We start from the raw sequence: 23791 nt of genomic DNA, 5'->3' as shown, positions 1-23791 counted from the left end.
CATCAATCGGTATATTATATGGGAAAGCTTATTAAAATTGCGTGAATATATTTTTGCTAAATCAAATATTACTGAATCACGTCTTTTTGTTTTTCATTCAAACGTGTAAAAGTTATAGCTTTACATTTCATTGAATTGCAATGAAAAATATAGACTAACAAGCATTATTTTTCTCAAGTTATAAGGTAAAACTACATATACAAGCTCTAGTAAGAAGATTTTTTTTTGTGTAACTAAATATTATAATATTTGTCATTTTATTAAAAGTTCATAAAACGTTGTTCTTTTAAGTCTGCGCCTGCAATTTAAGGTCTCTTCTAGTTGTCGAGCTTTAGCGTTTACATGATTTTGTAACCTGCTTGTATGCTCTATTCACTTCGACTTTGCACTCTGTTCGACGACTTAGCTTCAGTTTTGCCGGTCGTAATGATGCAGGTATCATCTGCAAATGTGGCGATTGTGTAGTTTGGCGGTATATCGCTAGTAAACAAAATGTATAAGAGTGTTCCCAGAAAACTTGGGGAACACCTGTTTTTAATAGCTGTAAGGTTGTAAGGTAGTATATGATTGTCTGAACTTGCGGTTGCTAAGGTAAGAGGAAACTAGATCAGTTAGATACTGGGAAAGAGAAGTCTTAAAGTAAGAGGAAACTAGATCAGTTAGATACTGGGAAAAAAAGTCTTAATTCCTGAAGGTAAGAGCATATTAGATCAATTAGATACTGGGAAGGAGAAGTCTTAATTCCTGAAGAAAGCCATGGTGCTATACTCCGTAATTATTTTCGCGTTAGATTTTCAGGAGTTACCGAGTTGATGACTGATGACATTTTTCACTTCCTTATTTTTTGCTTCTACCCAGTTTTCTCTTTTTCTTTAGGAGATCTAAAATGTCGGATCGATTTTTAGTATGAACGTTTTTTTTTGTTTCGGAACAGGAAAGCCGATTCTTGCATAGTTTTCACAAATGTTTAAACTTCAACCTCCAAAATATCTCGAATTGTTATATTTACTTTAAAATCAATATTTCCATCGCGCATAACTAAAGAATCACTTGGTACGTTTATTTTTATAATTATTGAAATCGATCTTGGGTTGGACTTGGATTAAGTGAAGATGAAGTGTTTGATCTGAAGATTGGCTCTTACTTAGAGATTTGTCAGAGTGTGTATTAATTGGTAGCCGTTCGCATACTTTGAGATAAAAAAGCACACGGAAATTGTAATTTAGTTCCACGTGTAAATGATACTTCAAAAGAAATGTATTTAACTATCAAACAAAAATCGCTGAAAGAGCTAAATGCCAACCCAAAAGTGCTAAGGAAAAGAGTTTCGAAAACTAGCAAAGACGTTGGCATAAGAGTATTACATCTAGTGGGGATTACTTTAAATGCGACAAAAAAATATACATATATTGAGGAATAATTAATTACTTTGCGTTTTATTTACAATTTCCGGGTACTTTCACAATGTGTGTGTTTTAGGACTTGAATGTAACCATAACCGATAAAATATAGTATAAAAATATTGAATATTTCATAAAATCTCTGTATACAATTTATTGCATAATATTGCACTTCTCATTAATTGTATTAATTTAATTAATGAGAAGTGCAATAAGCTAAAAAGAAAACAGAACTTTTTAAATATAACTGTTTCTGGTGGCGCCACCTATTGGTGAATATATTAAATAAAAAGTTTGATCTCTTGTCGACATTTCGTAAAAATTTTAAGACAATTTGATAACTACAATCGATGTTATCGATCAAAAAGTGACAGCAACTCTTGGTCATCGGTCGTAAAATGCATTTTGAACAAAGAACAAATATTAAATTTTGTTTTAAACTTGGGAAAACGTTTACTGAAACATTTCAAATGATGAAAAAAGTTTATGGTGATCAGTGCCTATCCCGTAGTAATGTGCATGAGTGGTTTAAGCGATTCCAAGTAGGTCGTGAGGAACTCTGTGACGATCAGAAGTCGGTCGTCTTCAGAAGTCAAAAATAAAGACAATGCTGATTTGTTTTTACGATTCCGAGGGTATTGTACACCGAGAGTTCGCCCCACCTGGCCAAACGATTAATGCTGTGTTTTACCTTGGTGTTATGAAGCGTCTTTTGTCACGCATTCGTCGTGCTCGACCACAATACCGTGAGGCAGGGTCCTGGCGCCTGTTGCACGATAATGTGCCGTGTCATCGGTCGACGCTTGTCACTGATTTTTTGAAAATCCATATTAACCATTAATCACTCACCCTACTCACCTGATCTGGCACCCTGTAATTTTTACCTATTTGGAAAACTTCATTTGCCCATGAAAGGACACTGGTTTCAGGACATTTCAGCGACGACCGATATTCTCAAGACCACTCCGAAAAATGACCTAAAACACTCATTTGAAATGCTAATTGACCGGGCTAAACGCTGTATCGAAGCACAAGAAAACTATTTGAATAAAAAAATACAACTTTTGAAAAACATAAATTTTTTGTTGTTTTTTTTAACAGTCCTGTTTCTTTTCCGACACATTTTGTAAGTTATCATAATGACATTCAATATTGGACAGTCTGTTGACAGAAGAGTATCTTCTTATCAATGCATATTGGAATGAAGATAAACTTTCTATTCAAAATATATTTTTTGTATAATATATCCAAAGTTAAGAAGCGAAGTGTATAAATTTGAATGGCAGACAACATTTAAAGCCCGAAAGAAATATATTTTTTGAAGCAGTAACAAGCAAAGCTACATTTGAAACAGTTTAGTACAATTCAGCGCCACAACAATGCTACATAAAAGTTTTCCAAAAAAAAAATTGTTTCTACTGAACATTTAGAGAGATCAGAAATCCGGCGAGAGTATTAGGCTTTTGACTATTTTTATCGAAAGAAATGTTACAATTACAAATGCCGTGCTGGCAAATGATTTTGATTACTGCACATATTGATATTATCTAACGATTCGCTCTAAAACCTCAGTACTTCATAATATGCTGAAGCGTTGGTTATGTCACAACAGTGTAAGAGCAGCACAGATGTCACCATATGGCACACATTTTTGCAGTAAATTCTAATTTTTTTTTTGAATTTTTGTTAAGTATTTGCACACTTACCTCAAGTGAGACAGCATACTAGCACAAAGTTAACAAAAATTTACAGTACAAATTTTGTGGATTTAAATTTTAATTTGTTTTAAATTTCAGTTTTTTGAGTTTCTTTAAAGTCTTTCGATACAATTATTTTATTAAACACTTCATTCATTGAAAATATATTCCAAACTGTTTTTATTATTGTTTTAATAGCTCACCATTCACATTTTCAGCTATATTTGTGCTACACGCACACACAAAAAGCACTTCGTGGCATGCACCGGAAGTGAACAGCTGTGATTAGTTGCACGGCATGCCAGAGTTATGTGTCAACCACTCGTCACTTTGATGCTTTGTGCACACACACACACACACGCACACAACTACATCTCCGTATGAAAACACATATGCGCGCCAGCAATACCGTTATTGCGCGTGCAATTGCGTAGCTATGCGCTCGTACGCCTAAATGTATGCCACAGCATGCAAATGACGAATGCTAAATGTCAACTGGTGGCGGCAGGGCGCAACAGTTGTCTGTCTATTTCCTGTTTACCGTTAACACACACTAGCTTCACAGCACGCCAAGTGCAAATGTCAATACGCACACAACAATAACAACAATTGGCACAAATGCAACAAAGCGATTGTACGCGTTAGTCAAATGGCGCTGTGCACCAATTACCACTGCAAATGCATTTTGCCGAAAAAACGGCAACGCAAATACCGTTAAATTGCACAAACAGCGCTTAACCAACTGTTGACTGTTGCACGTTGCAAGCTGTTGCGCGTTCATTGAATTTGTAAAGTTTTTCGGCAAACACCGAGCGTTAGCATGTGGCAAGTGGCAAAAGTGCCGCACGCCGTGCCAGTGCAATTGTGTTGACGCGCACACTACAAGTGGTTTCGGTTGCTAAATTCACGACGAGTCGTTGTCGTCCTGTTGGGTTGCTTGCCGTTGCCAAACTCACTTGTTGCACAATGCCAGCCAGCCAGCAGCAGCAGCAGCCAGGCCTGGCCTGTGTTGTCGTGCAAAATTTCTACACACCTACAAACACACATACCGCGATAGTTTTACATAAACACCAGCACCGTTGCTGCTTATATACTAGCTAGGTATATATATATATATGTATGTATGTATGTATGGCGTGTTTCGTATATTCATTTTCGTCGACGAAAAATGGCGTTGTCGCCCCAAACTGCAGCGCAACACCCAAAACTATTGAGGCAGCGTCATAAAAAGCAGGAAGCAAGCGAGAAGCAGAGCAATAAGACCAAGCGCTACAATGCAACAGGCCGCGCCAACACACACACACACATATACAATATATACAAACAACGAGTGCGGCGCCCACCCAACGGCGTAGCGCTGACGTCAGCGCCACATTCACAGGCAACAGGCAGCGCCGCTTGCAACGAGGACAACGACGACGAAACTTTTTTTGAGCACACGAAACTTTTCAAAAAACTTTTATATAGTTTTTCGCCGTTTCCTTGTTGGTTGGCATTTGCTGTTTTCTCCTCTTTTTTTTTGGTTTTGTTTTGGTGCCATTGTAGTTGCATTTGTTGCTGGCGCGCACACATGCACACGTACACGCGCGCAACGCAAAATAGTGCTTTGCTGACAAGCGCTCTATGCTGTATGCTGCCCCGCGCGTACGCGCGCGCCAACAAATTTGTATAGAACTTTTATATTTTTCGTCTCTTGCATCCTTGGAGCGCGCGCGCACACACATGCAACGCTGTGTGGCACATTATATATTTTTTTCTAAGCAAGCGCCTGCGTGCGCGTGAGTAGCTGTGTGCGTTTTTATACTGCATGTGTGTGTCTACGCCTGTCTACGCTGCACACTGTTGCATGCGCGTCGCCGCGCCGCACCGCTTATCAAAGTCGGTAAAAAATCACAACAACCACTGGCGCACTCGTGCTGGCAGCAACAAAAGTGTTGACTTTGTCCAGCGCCCACCCAATCGAATAAATTTTTTCGTCGTTCGTCTCAATTTTTCTCAATTTTTCTACTCGCAACGCACCCAATGTCGGCGCCCTTCCGCCTTTGTCCTTCGCTCATGCCACCCGCAGACGTTGCGCTCTGCACTTGCTATTTTACTTTTCCTTGTCGTTGTTGTTGTTGTCGCTTGGCTCATTTGGTGGACTTTTTTAGTTTAGTTGTGTTTTTTTTTGCTCGTAATTTTTGTTTTTGCTTTGCCAACCCGCGCGCCAAACGACAAAAACTTTTTCGTCGCTCGCTTGCCAGCAGCAAAAAAACTACCGCGCACTTGCCCATCTGCCGCGTTTCGCTTATTTCTTATTTGCTTCACTTAGCTATTTCATTGCATTCCCCATTTTTTGCCACCTCATTTCATTTCCTTGCCGTTTTTTTTTTTTCGTCGACAACGTTCTACATTGCATTCTACTTTCGTCTACTCATCCTTGTGTGGCATGCAAAAACAAAACTGCTGCAATATAATGTATAGCGTCGACGCGTCCTTGCTATCGTGTGCTCGCACGTCTGTCTGTCGTCCTCAATTCCACCACTTCTCTTAGCTATTCGCTGCTGGCTCTTACTGCCTCCGCCCCGCTCGTTGCCCGTCTTATAGTTTTTCCGTCTCATTCTTTGGCATTTTGCGTTTTGTCCTTCCTCGTGGCAACCAACGTTTGCTATTATAGTTGGCGTGTTGTTGCTGCAATTGTTACTGTTGTTGTAGTGAAGTTGCATTAGCGCCCTCACCAATGAAATTAGGTTTGTGTCTACGCCTGATTACCTTATGCTCGAAGTTTTTCGCCAGCTTAACGTTTTGGAAGATTTGTGTTGCCAGATTATCTCCTTCGTTTCTTAAATGTAAACCATTCAGGGAATGGTCCAAATGTAAATGGTACAAAAAACGAGGTCCGAGGTCCGAGGTGAGAGAGAGCGAGAGCTTTATAATTAACGAAAATTGATTAGGTTAAGTTAGGTCATATAGTTGTTAAATGGGGTTAGCTTAGATTAGCTCTTATGAACTACGTTATAACAGCTTTGATTGAGTTATGTGATTTAGCTGAGCTTTAATGTGCTCTCTTAGTTATAATTCAACCTTAAAAAAAATTATTGAAATTAAATCTGCTTTTTTTTGTTTTATTTTGAACAAAGCTCATTCTGACATAATCCACAGACAATGTCGAGAATTTTTTCTTCTTTATTGGCCTGATCCTTCTCCACCTGGTCTTTTCAACGGAGGGGAGATCTTCTTCTTCCTGTGTCGAGAATTGACCTACACCAAGTTACATTTGCGGGTGCGATCATGCCGACCCCAAAACTCCTTTGCCGCAAAGGACATATCAGCTTTATAATGTTTCGACTTCGCATGTCCAGTGACAGCTTGATCCGAAAAATCACCAAACTAGACCAAAGCAAGCGGTCAAAAACATGCTTGAGAACTATTTTTGCCAAGAAAAGCTCGACTTACAACTTAAAGATGACAGATCGGTTCGGACCAATGAAAAATTTTTAGGAACGGTGCCGAAATTTTACTCGGATTAGGACTGATAAATTGGCAGCATTTCTTGCAAATATGTCACGAGTGTTTTCTGTCACTATAAAAATTAGGAAGTGTTCTAAAGAGTCTCTTAGAATGGCAAGTGAAGAAAGATATCTCCATCGGGTTCTATATCTAAGCATAAACGCGATGAGTTCAATCAACCGAAACCATTGCGTCATTAATAAGATCACTTGAACTATGTAATAACTCGGGATGTCAGGATTTAGTCCAGACCAAGTACAAAAGGCATGTGGTAGGTAACCGTGTCTTACTTCGTCCCGGAAGTCTTTGGCTTCATTAAAAAGATCGCCGGAACTATATAAAAATTCGGTATTTCAGGACTGAGTCCCGACCACGTACATGGTAAAGCATGTGCTATTGAACCGTTGTCTTACTTCGTCCCAGAGGTCTGATGCATAACGTTACCGGTAACTATATAATACAAGTGCATTCCTTATTACTTCCGGGTCAATGGAAAATTCATTTAGATCAATTCAAATTATAACGGAACTAAATCTGTACAATTTGAAAGAGAGCGACACTTTTTTGGACCTCAAATAACCACAAACACCAAACAAGTGGCATCAACACGCCGAACTACCCTGCCACAACACAATTATAGACCCTCAAAAGCAACAATACCAACAACACTGTATTATCCAGAATTGCATTACGTTATTCGGCCACCTAAACTGCAAAAAGAAAACTAAAAGTTAAACGTTACTCAGCGCGCCACAGCGTCGTATCGCACCGAAATGACTGAAGATGGGAGGCGAGGTACTAAACGATGACGACAAAACACACAACCAAAGCGACCGCCAGCAACCCGTATGGCAGCGCCTAACTGCCAACCACCGAGACAAAATCGACGCGCACCGTTGGTGGGTTGTCCCAATTCGGCCAAAGAAATGCCAACTAATACCGAATTCAACCATCCAATCGACCGTCACAGCCAGCGTCAGCGCCAGCACCCGACACCGCCACCCACCCTGACTGTCCAATACCGAAAATGCAGCAGAAAAAGTGCAACAAACGGGCAGCAAATAAAAATAAACAGCCGAAATGTGGACGACGAAACAAGCGGTGTGGCAGAGTGAATGGTATGCGCCAGCCCAACTCACACAGCCACAGACAGTGGATGCAAGGCTTCAGTGTATGTGTGTGTGCGCGCTGAAATGCTAACATTTGACTGTATGGCGCGCAACGGTGACGCCCTCACTGCCACCGCCACCAGTGCCAGCAGCGACCCACACTCGACCCACCATCGGCAACAGCAAGAGCTCTGCTAAAATCCCAAATACCAACCCGAAAACTAGTTGCAGCACGCTGAGTGCTGTGCGCCGGAACAACCCTGACAAAACAGACATAACTACAACAACAACTACTACCGACTACCACTATTACCGAGTACTACTACTTGTGGCGCTGCGTAGAGGGAGCAACGGGCGCCACTAACGGCATGCCACACATACCACCGGCGCACGTAACACCACCCACTTGTGGCATCTCACTCGGCAGCACATTTTTAACAGTCAAACTTGTTGTTATTGTGCATTTTTCTGTTCTTTTACCAATTTGTTGTTGTTGTAGTTGTTGCTTTCGTCAACGCCGCACACAATGCGCTGGAGCCACTTGCTGCCTGCAATGCTTTTCGTTGCTGCGCCGCGATGCCGCACCGTGTTTTTTCGTTAGTTTAGCTTTGCTCGCTCTAATTTTCAGTATAACTGTGCTGTTGTTGTTGTTTTGTTGTTGCTTTTGCTGTTGCTGTTGTTGCTGCTGTTGTGATGCATAGTTTTCTACGACTTCGTTGCACGAGTCGCCTGAAGTTGGCCTGGTTGAGCACCAACGAAAAACCCCAAAAGGCTGGCAACACCACCACGAACGAAGAAAGCGGCAGCCGAATACGACTCGTAAAAATATAACCTAAAAACGGTTTGAAAAAATTCACTATACATATACATTGCCACATACATAACCTACTAATACCCCACCTCCAGCCATTATAGGCAGTCATCTTGGTAGACTCACCACAACCCATTTCGTCCATTCATTGCAGCCACCAGCCATTCTAGACGTCGCCACCTTAACATCCTTCCATTCGGTGGGCACTATTTGTTGCTGCACATTTTAGTACTCTCCTCGTAAGTTTGATTTTGGCACTCTCTTTCTCTCTCTCATGCATTCTTTTTCCTACTCTCTCATTCCTTCGCTGCCAAGTGTCGTTTTGTATGCAAGTAGTTTTCAGTCACAACGTTGTCTTCGGCTAGCTGTTGCCCCCATCGTCTGCTGCCGAGTGCGCCCAGTCTGCACCACAAGTATCCTGTATTGATATGCCTTGTGTGTGGCATGCGCTTGTTGCATGTTGCATCTAGCCAGTGTTTGTGCGAAGATAAAGGCGTGTAGATTTCGAAGGCAAAGACGCAGATGCTTAGATGACACTGTCGTAAGCAAGTTTTTTTTGGTTTCATTGAAATGCCGAAGATTTTCGTATGGTTTTCTGAAGCCTATTTGAGGTGCTGTGAGGGCCGAGCAACGGAAAAGATGGTTCGAGTTAAGAAAACGGATCAAATATTTCTTTATTTTTTGTAATGATCTTTTTTGGTATCTTAAATAAACTTCTTCGAGCAGATTGAACTCACTTAAATCCAAAGTGCTTCTTATTATTAAAGATATTCAGCACATTTTTTCTTAAATCGTTGTTTTTGTGGTCTATATAATGAAATTTAATGATAGCTCGCGTCAAGTATGTAAGATGATCCATTACGAGGTTCTCACTTTTTCAAAGACAAAACGCAGAAATGTCAAATTTAATGTGAAATGTTTATTATGATTCGAAAGAGCATTCTTTGGCATTTATGTTTTGAATATTATCTCTTTCAAATGTTGGCCGAGGCTACATCTGAGATGATCCAATCGTTGGGTCCAATTTTTGATGACTCGTTCGCGCATTTCGACTAGTAACTGGCGAATGACACGTGTGATGTTTTGTTCCAAGGCCTTAGTCGAGACGGAATTGTCCACCTAGACTTTGGACTTTACATACCCCACAGAAAAAGGTCCAACATTGTAATATCATTCGATCTTGGTGGTCAATTGATCGGCCCGAAACATGAAATTACCTCTTCACCGTAGTATTCTCCAAATAATTCCATTGATTGATGCGATATGTAAGAAGTAGCGTCGTCTTATTGAAGCTTAATGTCACCGAGATCACGAGCTTCAATTTCACGCATCAAATAGTCTATTATCGTGGAGTGATAATGGTCGTCATAGACGTTTACTTTCTCACCGTCAGCATTTTTGAAAAAAATATGGATCTATGATTCCACCGGCCCACAAACCACACTAAACCGTTGTTTCTTCTCGATTAAATAGCAGCTCTTGGATCTCTTCAGGTTGCTTTTCGTCCCAAATATGCCAATTTTGCTTGTTTACATACCCATTGAGCCAGAAATAGGCCACACCGTTGAACAAAATTTCGCCTGAAAACGTCGGATCTTCTTGAAACTTTTCAAGAGTCCATAGAGCGAAGCAATGTCGTGCTGGACGTGGTCTGTTTCGACGAATATTATCCAGAAATGAATGCTGGGTCTCGAGAAGTGTGATGGTGTTGCGAATAGTACGCCTCGTGTGGTGATTATGTTGACCATAAGGGGAGCGAAGCGCGCAACACACATTCTTTACAGGACGTAAATTTTCATAATAAAATTGTACAATTTGTAAACGTTATTCAGGCGTAAGACTTTCAATGGTGAAACGCCAGAAAACAACTGAACAAAAATAGCATAACAGCTTGACACGGCTCACGCGTGACCTGTCAAAAAAAGGCTATTGAAATAAGTACCTCTGCTTGAATTACCCTGTAGCTGGCAGTCATATAAACTGTTGATCAAAATGAAGTACTTTCTTGGAGACTTATTTTTATTTTGTGGAGGTTTATGTGCTGAAGATATCGATATTCAGATGTACGCTGAGAGCTTCTTATTCTTTTATTTCTTTCTATGAGAACACATCTTGCTTGAACTATCAGTACATTGATATTATGAAAAGGCTTCCAGGTCTCCGATTTACATAATATTATACATTTCTGTTTGCATATTTGCCAGAGACTTTCAGTTTTTTGAATGCAGAACTAGGGACTTTCATGCCCATATGTGACTATCCACAATTCCACAACATTACCCAATTTTATACTAGCTCTCAGTTGAATAATATTATTATTCCCCAATCATAAATGGCTTTAACTGAGTTAATTTCCCAGCGAGCATCGTTACATAAAGTACTCCGTTTATGCCTTTACACTTTGTTCCTATGAAAGCATTTCTCACTACCATTTAACCTATAATCCCACCTAGTCTATACAACTAACTATTTCTGTATGTACTACCATGAATATATACCATAATACCATATTGCAACTGTATCCTTGCTGAAAAAGAAATGCAGCCTTTGCTGAATCCACAAGTGGATGTTGTTATGTGATAAAGACGCTCGCGCCAGTCAAGCCAAGCCGAGCGATACAACTTGTATAAGCAGCCAAGACCTACATAAGCGCAACTAAGTAGGAGGAAGAGTGCAGCCAGCAAAAAAACTCAACTATATTCGAAACTCATACCAGCCACCTACCGGTTGTGATCGACAAAAAAAAAAGCACAAAAAATGGAAGCTCCAAAGCAACAGCGTACGATGTGCGCGCCGAAGTTTGCAAACGACGATGATATTCGGCGCAAAAAATGCAACAACCAAAATAAACCCCATTCAACGCCAACCGAAAAGAATAACTGGGAACATAATATAAGTACACACACACACACACGCATAACTACATACATGTGCGTCGTCTGTGGAAGCGACGAAAACCTCTTTCGGCGCTTTCGTAGCTTTCGGCCACCGTCGCCGCCACCGTTGCCGCTTCGTGCGCTTAGATGGCTCGATATTTTCGTTGCCGACCTTCATGTTGTGCGACCTGCAATGCCATTGTTGTTGTAGTTGTTGTTGCTATTGGTAATAGTGTTGATAGTGCAGTCGGTAGCTTTGAGCTTGTCGTCGTGGCTGGCGCGGGAGCTTTTCTTATTTTTTCTTTATTTTTAGGAAGCGGGTAGGTGGTGAAAGTAGCGCAGTTGAGTACGGTTAGTTATCTAGCATTGCATCTTTACAGTGTGTGGGGTGTGCCTGTTGCATGTCGTCTTTTGGTATGGGTGTTGCCACTTCGTTCTGCCGATTTCTCATAGACACTTATGCACTTTTTAAGCGCACACAACGAAAATTGTCGCTAGAAAAATGTGTTAGCTTCGTTTTCGTCTATTTTTAGGCGAGCTATGGGGTGGGGGGTACGTTAGTTGGAAGTTTAGGGTAGAAACGAACAGGATTCGGGATTTAGCAATATTGGGGCGCAGCGAAAAAACTCTGGAGCAAGCGAGGAAGAAAAAAAAAATGTGGAGGAATAAAAAAAATGTTTATAAAATATAAACGCAAGTATATAAAGAATATAACGTTGAGAGAGAGTGAGTGAGATATTTGTCGCATTGAACGACATCGGCGTCGAAACAGCATCGATGTATATACGTATGTACATATGTATGTATGTGTGGCAGTGAAAAAAAGTGTTGTCTTCCAAAATACCAACTAAGCATTTCTCCTCAGCGAAGACTTGGCTTGGGTGGCGGAAGTGCTCGCCCCGAAAGGAGGAAAGTCGGCGTCGGCAACGAGCGCACGAATGCTGGACCCCAAATGTCCGGCTGGTATAATGAGCTCGCCGCTACTGCTAACAAGTGGTTGTGGCAGCTAAATACAAGTATTTTTGTAATGTGTTTTGTATTTTTTTTCTGACTTCGTTTTATGGTATTTCGTTTTTTGTCGTTTATTGTTATTTTTTTGTAATGTTTTTCCTTTTTTTGCGAGATGTGACGTTGTTGCATGTTTGCGTGTGAGTGTATTTTTTATAAGTTTCTCCGTCGCATTTCACCACAGCAAAGTAAAGTATATTACGCTGCGATATCTAAGCTTTTGGGTGTTTAAAAAAATTTCTCTGTGGCAAATTAGTTTATGTAGTTAAATGTAAATTTTAGTTGAAATGTTTTTTTTTTGTCATTTATAATTTTTTGTTTGGTTTTGTTGAACGAGAGGAAGCTTGGAATTTTTAAGCTAATGGCTGCGAATTCTCATTAGAGGTTTTAGTGAGAGAAAATATTTTATGTATTTTGTAACGGTAAATTCACAGCAATAGAATATGCTAGTACAGACATTTTTACTAATTTGGAAGAGCGAGTTTTGGTAAGGAGATTACATAGCGGAGAATTTGCTACAAATCGTCACCTAAAATGCAAAATTACGTAACATGACTTTTCAAAACTTTACAGGGCAAGGAAAAACCATATCATAGAAACCACTCGTATTGTGACAAAATTTGAGTTATGGTTATAAAATGGTTATATTGGTAGTCGAAAAAGTCTTTTCGTATTTTGTCAATAGATTTCGTTGCAGTCGTGTATTACCTGTGCTACCAACCACATTATGTCATATCAAATAGTGTTGTAAAAGGTGAGATTTTAGCCTTCATTTGACAAAAGAAATTTAATTCGGGGAAGTTGAAAAAAAGTTACAGCTGTTCAAAAATAGCTGAAAATAATGAAGAAATCCGCTATATTTTGAAATTTTTGTATAAAAAGGGAAGAACGCCATGCAAGCCACCACTGAAATGTGTGAGACGAAGCTGTATCAGTTTGTATAACACAACAATGGTTCGCTTGCTTTCGTTCTGGAAACTTCGAAATTTCGATTTACACTGATGGAATAATATCTCTAGCGGAAATGCCAAAAAGTGGTCGACCAAAATGGTACATATTTGTTTATTTATTTATTATTAATAATATAAAAAAATAAGTTAAAACTTGATTGGAAATACGAAAATACTTTTTCGACTAACCTATATATTGGTTATATCTGAGAGCGGAAGCTTTAAATTTTATATCGTAATGCAGTGAATCGTAAGGAATAAAAGACTTAAACTTAATTAAATGTCACGCAAAGTATGTCTTGTAAGCATTGACAAGTTCTTTACAATGTGAAAAGCCTTACATCTGTTGGAATATCGAAAAATGTGTCTTTCTCTAGCAAAACTCCACGCTTTTTTCACTACAAAACTACTGCTTAAAGCCAATTATTACTAAGGAAATTATCAAATAATTTCAGTTATTGATATTTTGGTGCATATTTTATTCTTTTTAAAGTCATATAATTTAATAAAAATATTTTATAGTAAGCATTCTAAGTTATTGTTGATATGCCTACAGCCATTCAGTGTTAGTCTGTACTCTGTTGCTTGTTATATGTACTTATTTTATGTTTTCAAATATATTGGCGCCGTCTTGCTTTTGTATTCACACAGCTGCGTAAATATTTGCCACCCAGCCCCGGCATTCAACAGGTGTGCCTCCCATCGTCAGCACATATAGTAAAGCAAGCAGTGGACCACTGCGTATACGTAATGTGCCTTACAAGTGACCTCACAAATGTACATACATACATACCATATATGGTGTACATATGTAGGTATATAAACATGCCTATGTACTATTTCAGTATTTTTATATAAGAGCGGGATTGCGAATTATTTAAATTAAAAAATTCTTATTGAAAATTAATTTTACTTTTTTAAAAATTTTTATTTCTTAAGCCCGATGTTGCAATAAAAAAAGATGTAACATTTTTACTTTTAACACAGGTTGTAGGCTAAGCAAACACACATCGCATATGCATAATATTTCATATATACAAATTTAAAAATAATGTCGCTGCAAATATTTTAATACAATTTTTAAAAAGGGTTGCTCAAAGTTTTGAAATAATTGACTGTAGAAGAGATGCATGTAAAAATTTCTGACCTATTTGTTTATGAAAACCTTTAACGAAACTGAGATGTTACCTAAGATGAAATATATTTAAGTTTTCTAGCTATTTATCGATATACCGGATTTTTCAATAGGGATGATATGATTTCTGAGTGTCGCTTCGTCCATTTTTAATGTTCTGTTTGCAATTCCAACATGGAAAGATATACGCAAAAACAACATTTACAAATTATTAAATTTTATTATCAAAATATTCGTTTTCCAATTGCAACATTTTGTGTCATTTTGTGCCATTGAATTACTGGACCTGTAAGTCATAGCGCTGTTACCGTTTTTTTGTCCAATATTTCTTGCGCAATATCTGGTATAAATTTTTCTTCGAAAGAACTCCAGATAAAACCTCCACATGATCTTTCAAAATTCGAATTTCTGAATATCAGTTAAGAAACAATATGACATTACAGGTACCATTACTTTTTTTCAACTTTCCAAATTGTCATACTTGTATTTACAATTTGCTATTTTTCCTACCACAGTTAGATATTTTTAAAGGAAATTCGAGCACTGGACTGCAAAGAGAAAACAAAAAAAAATCATGGCAAAAAGTAAAGTACTCATGTTCCTCAGATTAGAACTTGTCATAATTCTGACAACACTTTGACGTTTAACAAAATACCTGTGTAGCTGCGATAATGTACTCATTATGATAATTGTTGCTGTTTTACTTTGACCAAGTAACAAAAAGCATATTTCGTACTTAGTCTTTACTTCAAGTAGTGTCCTAGTTCTGTCAAATTTGTCAACAAATATTCCACCATAAAAAAAAGTAAACTAAAATGCTTAATATTCCTGTCATATTTTCACTTTATTAATAACACTTATTTTCAACAGTTCAACGTTCACTAAAATTGTTTACCAAAAAATGTACTCTTTTGTAAGCTTCGGTTGTCAGCATGTCATATTCAATGACAGTTGCAGTCGAATCTGTCAGAATGGTTGTGATGGCAAGTTTATGACAATTTATGAAAAGACCTTTGGAACAAAAATGACAACCCAGTAAATGAATAACTCAGAACTGTGCTAGGAAAAAATAATATAGAACATGCCTACAATTGACGAGCTGCTGAAATCTGACGCTGAATTCTATAATGCTTTGGAAACATTTGTCAACTAAATTAAAATTGCATAGGTGTCAATTTAACTTCAATAAATTTGACATACAATGTCTATGAACATAAAACATAAAACCGTTAAATAGATTTTGAGAGCTATATTGAATACAGCGCCATCTTTGGTCGAAATTTTATTTCATTAACATGAGATCCCACAAAAATAATTTCAAATTTCGGCCTGTATTGCAACTGAAGTGAGTGCTTTCTTTCCCACATCTACAAATATTATTCTCTGAAATAAAAAACAATTTACAAAGATCAACAAAAATAGTTTTCGAGCAGTTAATCTATATTCTCTCCCCCAATAACAGTAAAATATCAAAAATTCTCCAACAAAATTCTATAAAACCTCCTCATATGAGCATAAAACACACGATTGTCGCTCCTCAAGTATCCTTGCGTTACTGTTGCTTTCCGCTCGCAGCAAAATGAAACATTTGGGATAGTATGTGGTAAGATGGCATAGTAAAACATGGGAGAGCGAAGAAACAACGAAAACGGAGACGGAAAAAATTCAGTGCATTGAAAAAGAAGAATTCACGAAAAAATTCCGCAACTTGAGAATGGCATGAGTGGCCCTGGGCAGGAGGTGTGAGTTTAATAAAAATGAGAGCACTTTTTCGCCAACTAAGAGCGCAGCAGCAACAACAGCGGCGACCATGTGCAAGAAGTGCTTTACTTTATATACAAAAAATAAAAATTTAGCCAAAGCTAAAACCAAAAAAAAAAACAAAAACAAAAAAAAAAACACGAAAATAAACAAAGAGAATGCTGGAAAAAATTGTGGCACTTCCATTAATGCAATTTTTGCGGAAGCGACTGGCATGCGGAATTGGCGGTGGCCAGCGAAAGGCAGGGGGAATGCGAAAACCGGCAAGGAGGTGCTACCCGCTACAAAACTATTATATAAAAAACTCTATTTATTTAGTTGTTTTTTTCAACTTTGCCTCAGCCATTTTTATTTTATACCATTGCTTTTATATTATTTTTGCTGGAGCTTAGCGAAGTGGGTTGCGAGCGCGGTGGCGGTTTCTGGAAGGCGGCTAGAGGAATTAAAATTATTGAGGAATTATCGAACAGAATATACACTCAAGCGACGGACCAAGTAGGCGAGCACCCGAGCGACCACTCAAGCGGGTTTGAAAGCAGCGGGAGCCAAGAAGTGAAGGCAGACAACGCTGGACGAGGGTGGTGAAGTCTATGATGCAAAAAAAGTACAACAACAAATGGGATGAGCAAATAGTTGTATGCAAGTACATTTGATGTTTGTATGTGTGCATGTATTAGTATGTGTGCCTTAGAACACACACACACACACTCTTAAAAGTCGAAAGAGAAATAAGCTCGGAAAAAAATTGCTGAAATGCGATAAACTCAAACAAGCGCCTACACACACACAAACATACTTGCACGCCAGCAGCTGTTCCTGAGCATTTCTGGTATATCTAGCTTTCCAACCCGAACTCACACACACACATGCTATAGAAAATTTATATATTGATGGATATTAAATTCCATTGCCGGAGTAATGAGGCCGAGCTATAAATTTCGCTCGGCTTGCGGTGACACTACGAAATGTGGAAGGTTGGTTTCGGGTCGTAAGCATTTTTAAGTGCAAAGCTGAGTGCACGGGAAGCGTCCTGCACCATATCCTACTTTATAAATTATACAACAAGACAACGCATACATACATGCATATATAGATATATATGTATATAGCATTTCTGGATGTGTGTCTGCACATAAATTTTCCGCTAACTGTTATTGGTTTTGCATAGCAGCTCTCCTGCGCCTGTGTGTATGCATGATGTGAGCGCTGCGTGTGTGTGTGCGTGGTGTTGCTGATGTGTCTGCTATAAAAATGCGATTACACTGCAACGGTAAATGATATCGAAATTCATTTCCAAAATGTAATTAAAATTGAATTTGATTGCAATTTGCCAGCGGTGGAGCAAACACCGACGTTACGCGCTTATGGAGAAGCAGCTGCTGGTGCTTATGCCAGAACTGGCATAATCTCATGTGCTTATTTAGTTTAGGATTTTGTGTCGAGCGAATTTTAGCAGCTAATTGCATTTTAAGCATACTTCTAGAAAAAAAATAAAGATTTGTAGTTTCCACTACCTTTGAGTACGGAAATATATACATATATGTATAGCATATTGCGAAATTTGAAACATCATAACCACAAAAAAAAACAAAAAACAAGAGGAAACATTAATTTCAATTGCACCGAAGCTTTGATGTCCTACAACAAATACAACAATTCCTCACAAGAAATAGATTCCGATAGTTCAATTTGTATGGCAGCTATATGATATAGTGATTCGATCTGCACAATTTCTTCTCAGATTGCAGCATTGTCCTCAGCAATAATTCACGCCAAATTTCGGTAAGGTATCTTTTCAAAAGAAAAAGCTTTCTAAAGGAACCCTTAATTCCGATAGTTCAATATGTATGACAGCTATATGCTATAGTTATCCGATTTGTACGATTTCTTCGAGGATTATACCACTGCTTTTGACAATAACTCCTGTCAAATTTGGTAAAGATATCTCGCAAGTTAAAAAAGTTTCACATACAAAGACTAGATTTTAATAGATCAGTTGTATGGTGAGGTGGACCTAGCATCATTTAAGTTATATTTTATGGCAACTTTTTTAGTAAAATATATTTTATCTGAGCTTTTTATGTTTTTCCGATTTTTTGAGAACGAAATTGAGTTACTTCGGGACGAGGTTGTTCTTAATTTCATCGGAGTGTTTATTTTTCTCAGCTTTCAAAATATCCTACCTCAAATTTAAATGCTGAATGCTCTGATTTCGTATATAACCATTTACTTAAACTCTAATATATTATATTACATTATCATATTAGTCTGTATAAGATATATAAGAATCACCAAACCAATATTAAAAGTGCTTACTGGACTGTATTCAATCAGTAAGTCAAAGCGCTGATACCTTTGTCCAATATTTCTTGCACAATCTCACTTTTATTCGAAAGAGCTGCAGACAAAACCGGCATATAACCTTTCAATATTCGAGTTTCTATTATTTTACAAGTACCACTGTTTTTATTTTAACTTTCTATTTGCATTGCTATGTTTATTCCCTATTTTTTCCCCCCTTTCCTACCATAGTTATATAGCTTTTAATGAAATTTGAGCACAAGACTCTAAGAAGAAAACAACATCGATTCCCACGACAGCCGGTTTTACGCACCGGATTTGACTCGGATTTCATCCGACCAAGGGCTGTTCTTTCGGCGATCTAACACCGTTTGGATCGGTAAGTGTTAAAGAAAACAACGTGACATTTTATATCTACAATGCATACAATAACTAGAGATTCGTGTGTATCCACAATATATGTGACCTGGTCTACGGAAAGGGGGCTTAGGTGTCAAAAAAAAAGGAGAAAAATTAATGAGATAACGAGAAACTGACGATTATTTTTAACAGCTTTTCCCAGAAAACTAGTTTCGCACGTTAGCTCCCTTTTCGTAGACCAGGTCACATATAACGATTTTGACAAAATAAAAGCAAAAATTCTGTTTTCTTTCAGTCGTGTCAAAATTCTGTCATAATTGCAGTCAAATTCTCAACCGTTATAAAATAAGTAAAAAAAAATTCAACACTTTTATAGTTTATACACACTTTTGTGTTGTTCCAAGCAATGCCATATTTTCACACCATATGGTTATATAGTATAATAAATAAATACCTAAAAAACCTTTGTCCATAAGTGCACTTTCTTTATTACATACGGTCTTCACTTTGTCAAATTCAATGACATTTTTAATCAAACCTGTCAGAATGGTTGTAATTTATATTTTAAAGTAAGTCATGAGAATACTTTTCAAACCTTGTGGATTCAGTAAAGTTTTTCCTATAAAATTGGTATAAAATATCTTAACAATTACTTCTAACTGACTCTAAATTCTTTAGCACAATGGAAATAGGGGCATCGGAACTAAAATTGTACATATGTCAACTGGATGTCAATAAATTTGACATACTGAAAATTTAAAGTTGTTGAATGACATTATGAAGTGAGCGTTAAGATACAAATGAGTTCGTAGGAAACGTTTGGTGTGAACGAGCCTCAACATCATAATTTTTCATTCCGTTAAAAATGTCAAATTTTGTACCGTAAAGTGATGATTTGCCGCAAGCATTAATTTTTTGTGTCCATTGGCAGAAAAGTGCTGCAGAGACGCATCGAATGCTTGTCAAGGCATATGGTGGTCATGCTCTATCGAAAAAAAATAAAAAAGGTGGTTTCAACTTTTCAGAGGTAATGATTTTGATGTGAGAAATGAATAATGTGGAAAACCAGCGAAAAGGTTTGAAGATGCCGTACTGCAAGTAATATTAGATGAAGATGATACTTTGAGTCAATGGAAAATGACAGTCAAATTAAATGTTGCACATAAAACAATGTTTGAAAAATGTGGAAAATAGTTGTTACTTGAATTGAATGAAAGACAAATGGAAAACGGAAAAAACACTTGTGAAATGTTGCTTCAAAGACATCAAAGAAAATCAATTTTGCATCGAGTTCTCAAGTGTGATGGAAAATGGATTTATTTTAAGAGTCTTAAACTGAGAAAATCATGGGTTAATCCGAGACAACCATCAATATCGCCAGCAATAACAGATCAATTCGATAAGAAGCAACGCTTTGTGTTTGGTGGGATCTAAAGGCTGTGATATATCATGAACTTCTAAAACCTGTTGAAACTGTTAATACTAATCGCTACAGACAAAAAAGGAAAATTATCATAATGCGCCAGAAGACACGGCGAAGCAATTTTGTTACACGAAAATATACCTGCACACCAAGAAAAATTGGTTCAGGGTACAATTAAAGTACTTGGCTGGATGCTGCAACTACTGCTACCCATTTTCACCAGATTTGTCCTGCCGATTTGATTGCCGTGACATTTATTGACAGAGCGGCACTTCGATTCCCTTGCAGAAGTCGAAAATTGGGTGTCTGATCGGTTTGCTTCAAAAAACGAATATTTGTACAGGTTTTGGTTTGGTATCTACGAATTGCTAGAAAGGTGGTCAAAATGTGTCAAAAGTAATGGTCAATATTTTGAAGAACCTTTTTTTTACTTTCCAATGTAAAACTAGTTAGTATTACTGTTTCAGAGAAAAACGCCCATTTCATACATCATCAGTACCATCTATTGAACATACGAGGTGTGTTCAAAAAGTATCGCGAATTTTGTGTTTTTTCAAAAATTATTTATTTATTCATGAATATCTATTTTCTCTCCTTCAAAGTAACCCCCATGAGATATTATACACTTGTACCAACGGTTTTTCCAATCTTCGATGCACTTCAAAAAATCATTTTTTTTTATCTTCTTCAGCTCCTCCTTCGATGCCGTTTTTGTCTCGTCAAAAGAAGCGTAACGTCCTCCTTTCATGAGCCTCTTCAGTTTAGAGAACAAGAAAAAGTCATAGGGGGCCAGATCTGGGGAATACGGTGGCTGCGGCATCAATTGTGTTTTTTTTTTTGGCCAAAAAGTCGCGCACAAGCAACGATGTGTGAGCAGGGGCGTTATTGTGGCGCAAAAGCCAATTTTTGTTCTTCCACAAATCCGGGCGTTTCTGGCGGATTGCTTTCGCAAGTTGCGCATAACTTGCAGGTAATATTCCTTATTGACCGTTCTTCCCTGTGGCAAGAACTCATGATGCACCACGCCCCTGCAATCGAAGAAAACTGTCAGCAAACTGTCGCGATACTTTTTGAACACACCTCGTATCTAGTATGATCTATCAGTTGATTAGAATGAGATCTTCGTATAAGTTTAAATATGGCTTTTAGAAACATATCGACACATCCGAAATCTATCGATACGAACTTCGTCAAAGCGTTCAGTGAGCAATTCAGAAGAGTGCGTATTCTTTTTTTTTGTTTATATAAGAAGCTTTTTATTCGGTAGTTCGTTCGCATTGTTGTATTATTGATTAGTTATACTTTAGTTTATATCTTTTCAACCAGAGCTGAGGTGAATATCTAACCTCAAAGTCTCTAAACATTGTTTTTGTTATAGAAATAAAATCTCTTAACAGATTCTTATTGCTGGTTTAGAGCGGAAGAATGTGTGAATCACTTACCGACTATGTGCAACATATCCTTGGACCATTTCATGAGTTCACGTTTAATTAAGCGACGTTCCTGCAGACATCTGGCATACGAGCATTCCGCCATGATTTCACCAGCTAAAGCAAGTTGGAATCTTTATAGTATATATATGTGTATGTTTAAGTTTTAATCACTGAGTTTGTTTTGAAAATCACTGGGTGCTTCGGAGAAGCTTAAGTTGCGTGCTAGCAAATTGGTGGGCAAAGGGTGCAACGTGTGTCTATTGTCATGCTGAGCATTTTAGGTTGTTAAAGAGCATAAATCAACATAAGGTCTTTTGAAATAAATTTTTTGATTTCGAAATTTTTATGCTAAGAAAGAATTTTTTTTTTCTTTTTGCGTCAGTTCTTAAGCAAATGTTCATTATTTCTTTTTTTTAATAATTATTTTTTATTAATTATGGTAATTTATTAATTATTTTTTTGTTTTTGAAAATTTTTCTTTCAGTTTTCAAATATTTTTGAATATATGATATTTTTTAAAGTTTTTTTTTCTTGTAAAAAGTTTTGAACACATTTGGCTTAAAGCAATTGCATTACTGCACACATACAAACAAAGTTATGTATTTGCATAATAATTTTTTTTTTTAAATTTATTTGCAATAACGGCTTGCGTGTGGCCTTGTTGCAAGCTTTCGTAAGTATCAATTTCCGGTTATTTCCTGATTTGTTGTCGACACATTTTGGAACGTTTCAAGTGGAATGTGGCTGCTGCGTGGCTGCTTTGATTTATTACTTAGCAACGCTACTAATGCTGTTGTTGTTCTTATTGTTGATTATATCTAAAAAGAAAAGCAAAGAAAAATAGAAATCAGCGAGTTATGAATATTGTTTGCACAACGCAATTAATATATGTAATATTTATATTAGAAAAAAAACAACAACAACAACAAACATCATGTCTAATTTCTATTTTGGACCAGCACAACTCAATTCAAGTGGCTGGGGGGTGACAGCGAGTGGGGGAGCGGAGCGTAGTCGCATAAAATAAGCGTGTTGTTGACAGCCGTCTTGTTACACGCTTACAACGCAATACAAGCGGCGGCGACAACGCCAGCGACCATGCTTAGCCAAGCCAGCAAGCGAATAAAATAGCAAGCGAAATGTATGCAAGCCAAGAAATAAATAAATAAGTTAAAAGCAAAAAGGCGAAAAAGGCAAACACGAAATAATGAACGCGAAAATAATTTTTATTAAAATCCAGTTGCATAAAAATAGCGTAAAACCAGATTTGCAATTCAAGGTGAGTGTGGAAACAAAATACCGTGGCAACGAAAACCGCCGCGACAGCCGAGCACCGCGCTCGACACGCGTGCTGCCATATCGAGCGCCGCTTAGCACGCCCATGTTAACGAAATGGTGACAACAACAAAAATTACAAAGCGACAACATGTGCATATGTATACTAAATTTATTGTTGTTGTAAAATGTTATTATGCTGTTGTTTTCCTTATTGTTGTTGTTTTTTAATTTTTTTTGTTTTTATTATTTATTGTTGTTGTTATTGTTTTTCTTGTTTTTTATTGTTATTGTTGTTTTTATTTGTTATCGTTGTTGTTGTTTTTATTATTTTGGTTTTTTGCTAGTTTTGTTCCATTTTACTTTTTATTGATGTTGTTGTTGTTGCAACCAATATTAATGGTTTTTTTGTTGTTGTGCACACCCATTACAATTCAAATAGTTTCAGTTCGCTTAATTTAATTTTGTTTTTTCAATTTATTTATTTCCCTATTTTTTATTTTTGCTATCTTTGGTCGCTTTCGCTCAGCGCTCGGCCGCTCGCCACATGTTTTCGGCTGCGTTGCGCTCGTCGCTTTCGGCATGTCTCCGCGGCGGCGTGTCTGTCGGTCGTTCTGTTTGGCTTGCCAGTGAGCGATCTTGCTAACAAACTGTATATAAAGTCAAGTTGTTGTTGTTGTTGTTGCCGAAACTATCAAGCGCAAACACAGACGAAAATGGGCAAACAAGAACAACAAATTAGAAAAACAAATTGTACAAAAAA

General features: G+C 37.7%; 1 protein-coding gene across 2 annotated transcripts in view; it reads right to left on the bottom strand.

The window, feature by feature from the left end:
- The window catches only part of LOC120767079 (putative mediator of RNA polymerase II transcription subunit 26), a 185915-nt gene extending 163800 nt beyond the window's left edge, over positions 1–22115 (bottom strand). For both annotated transcript variants that reach the window (XM_040092946.1, XM_040092952.1), the window contains exon 1: positions 21763–22115. In XM_040092946.1, the coding sequence (XP_039948880.1) occupies positions 21763–21856 (94 nt within the window). In that variant the 5' untranslated portion in view covers positions 21857–22115. The remainder of the gene's footprint in view (positions 1–21762) is intronic.
- Positions 22116–23791: the final 1676 nt, after the last annotated feature.

This window comes from Bactrocera tryoni, chromosome 1, assembly GCF_016617805.1.
Source record: "Bactrocera tryoni isolate S06 chromosome 1, CSIRO_BtryS06_freeze2, whole genome shotgun sequence".
NCBI lineage: Eukaryota > Metazoa > Arthropoda > Insecta > Diptera > Tephritidae > Bactrocera > Bactrocera tryoni.
This window is presented reverse-complemented; position numbering and strand designations above follow the sequence as displayed.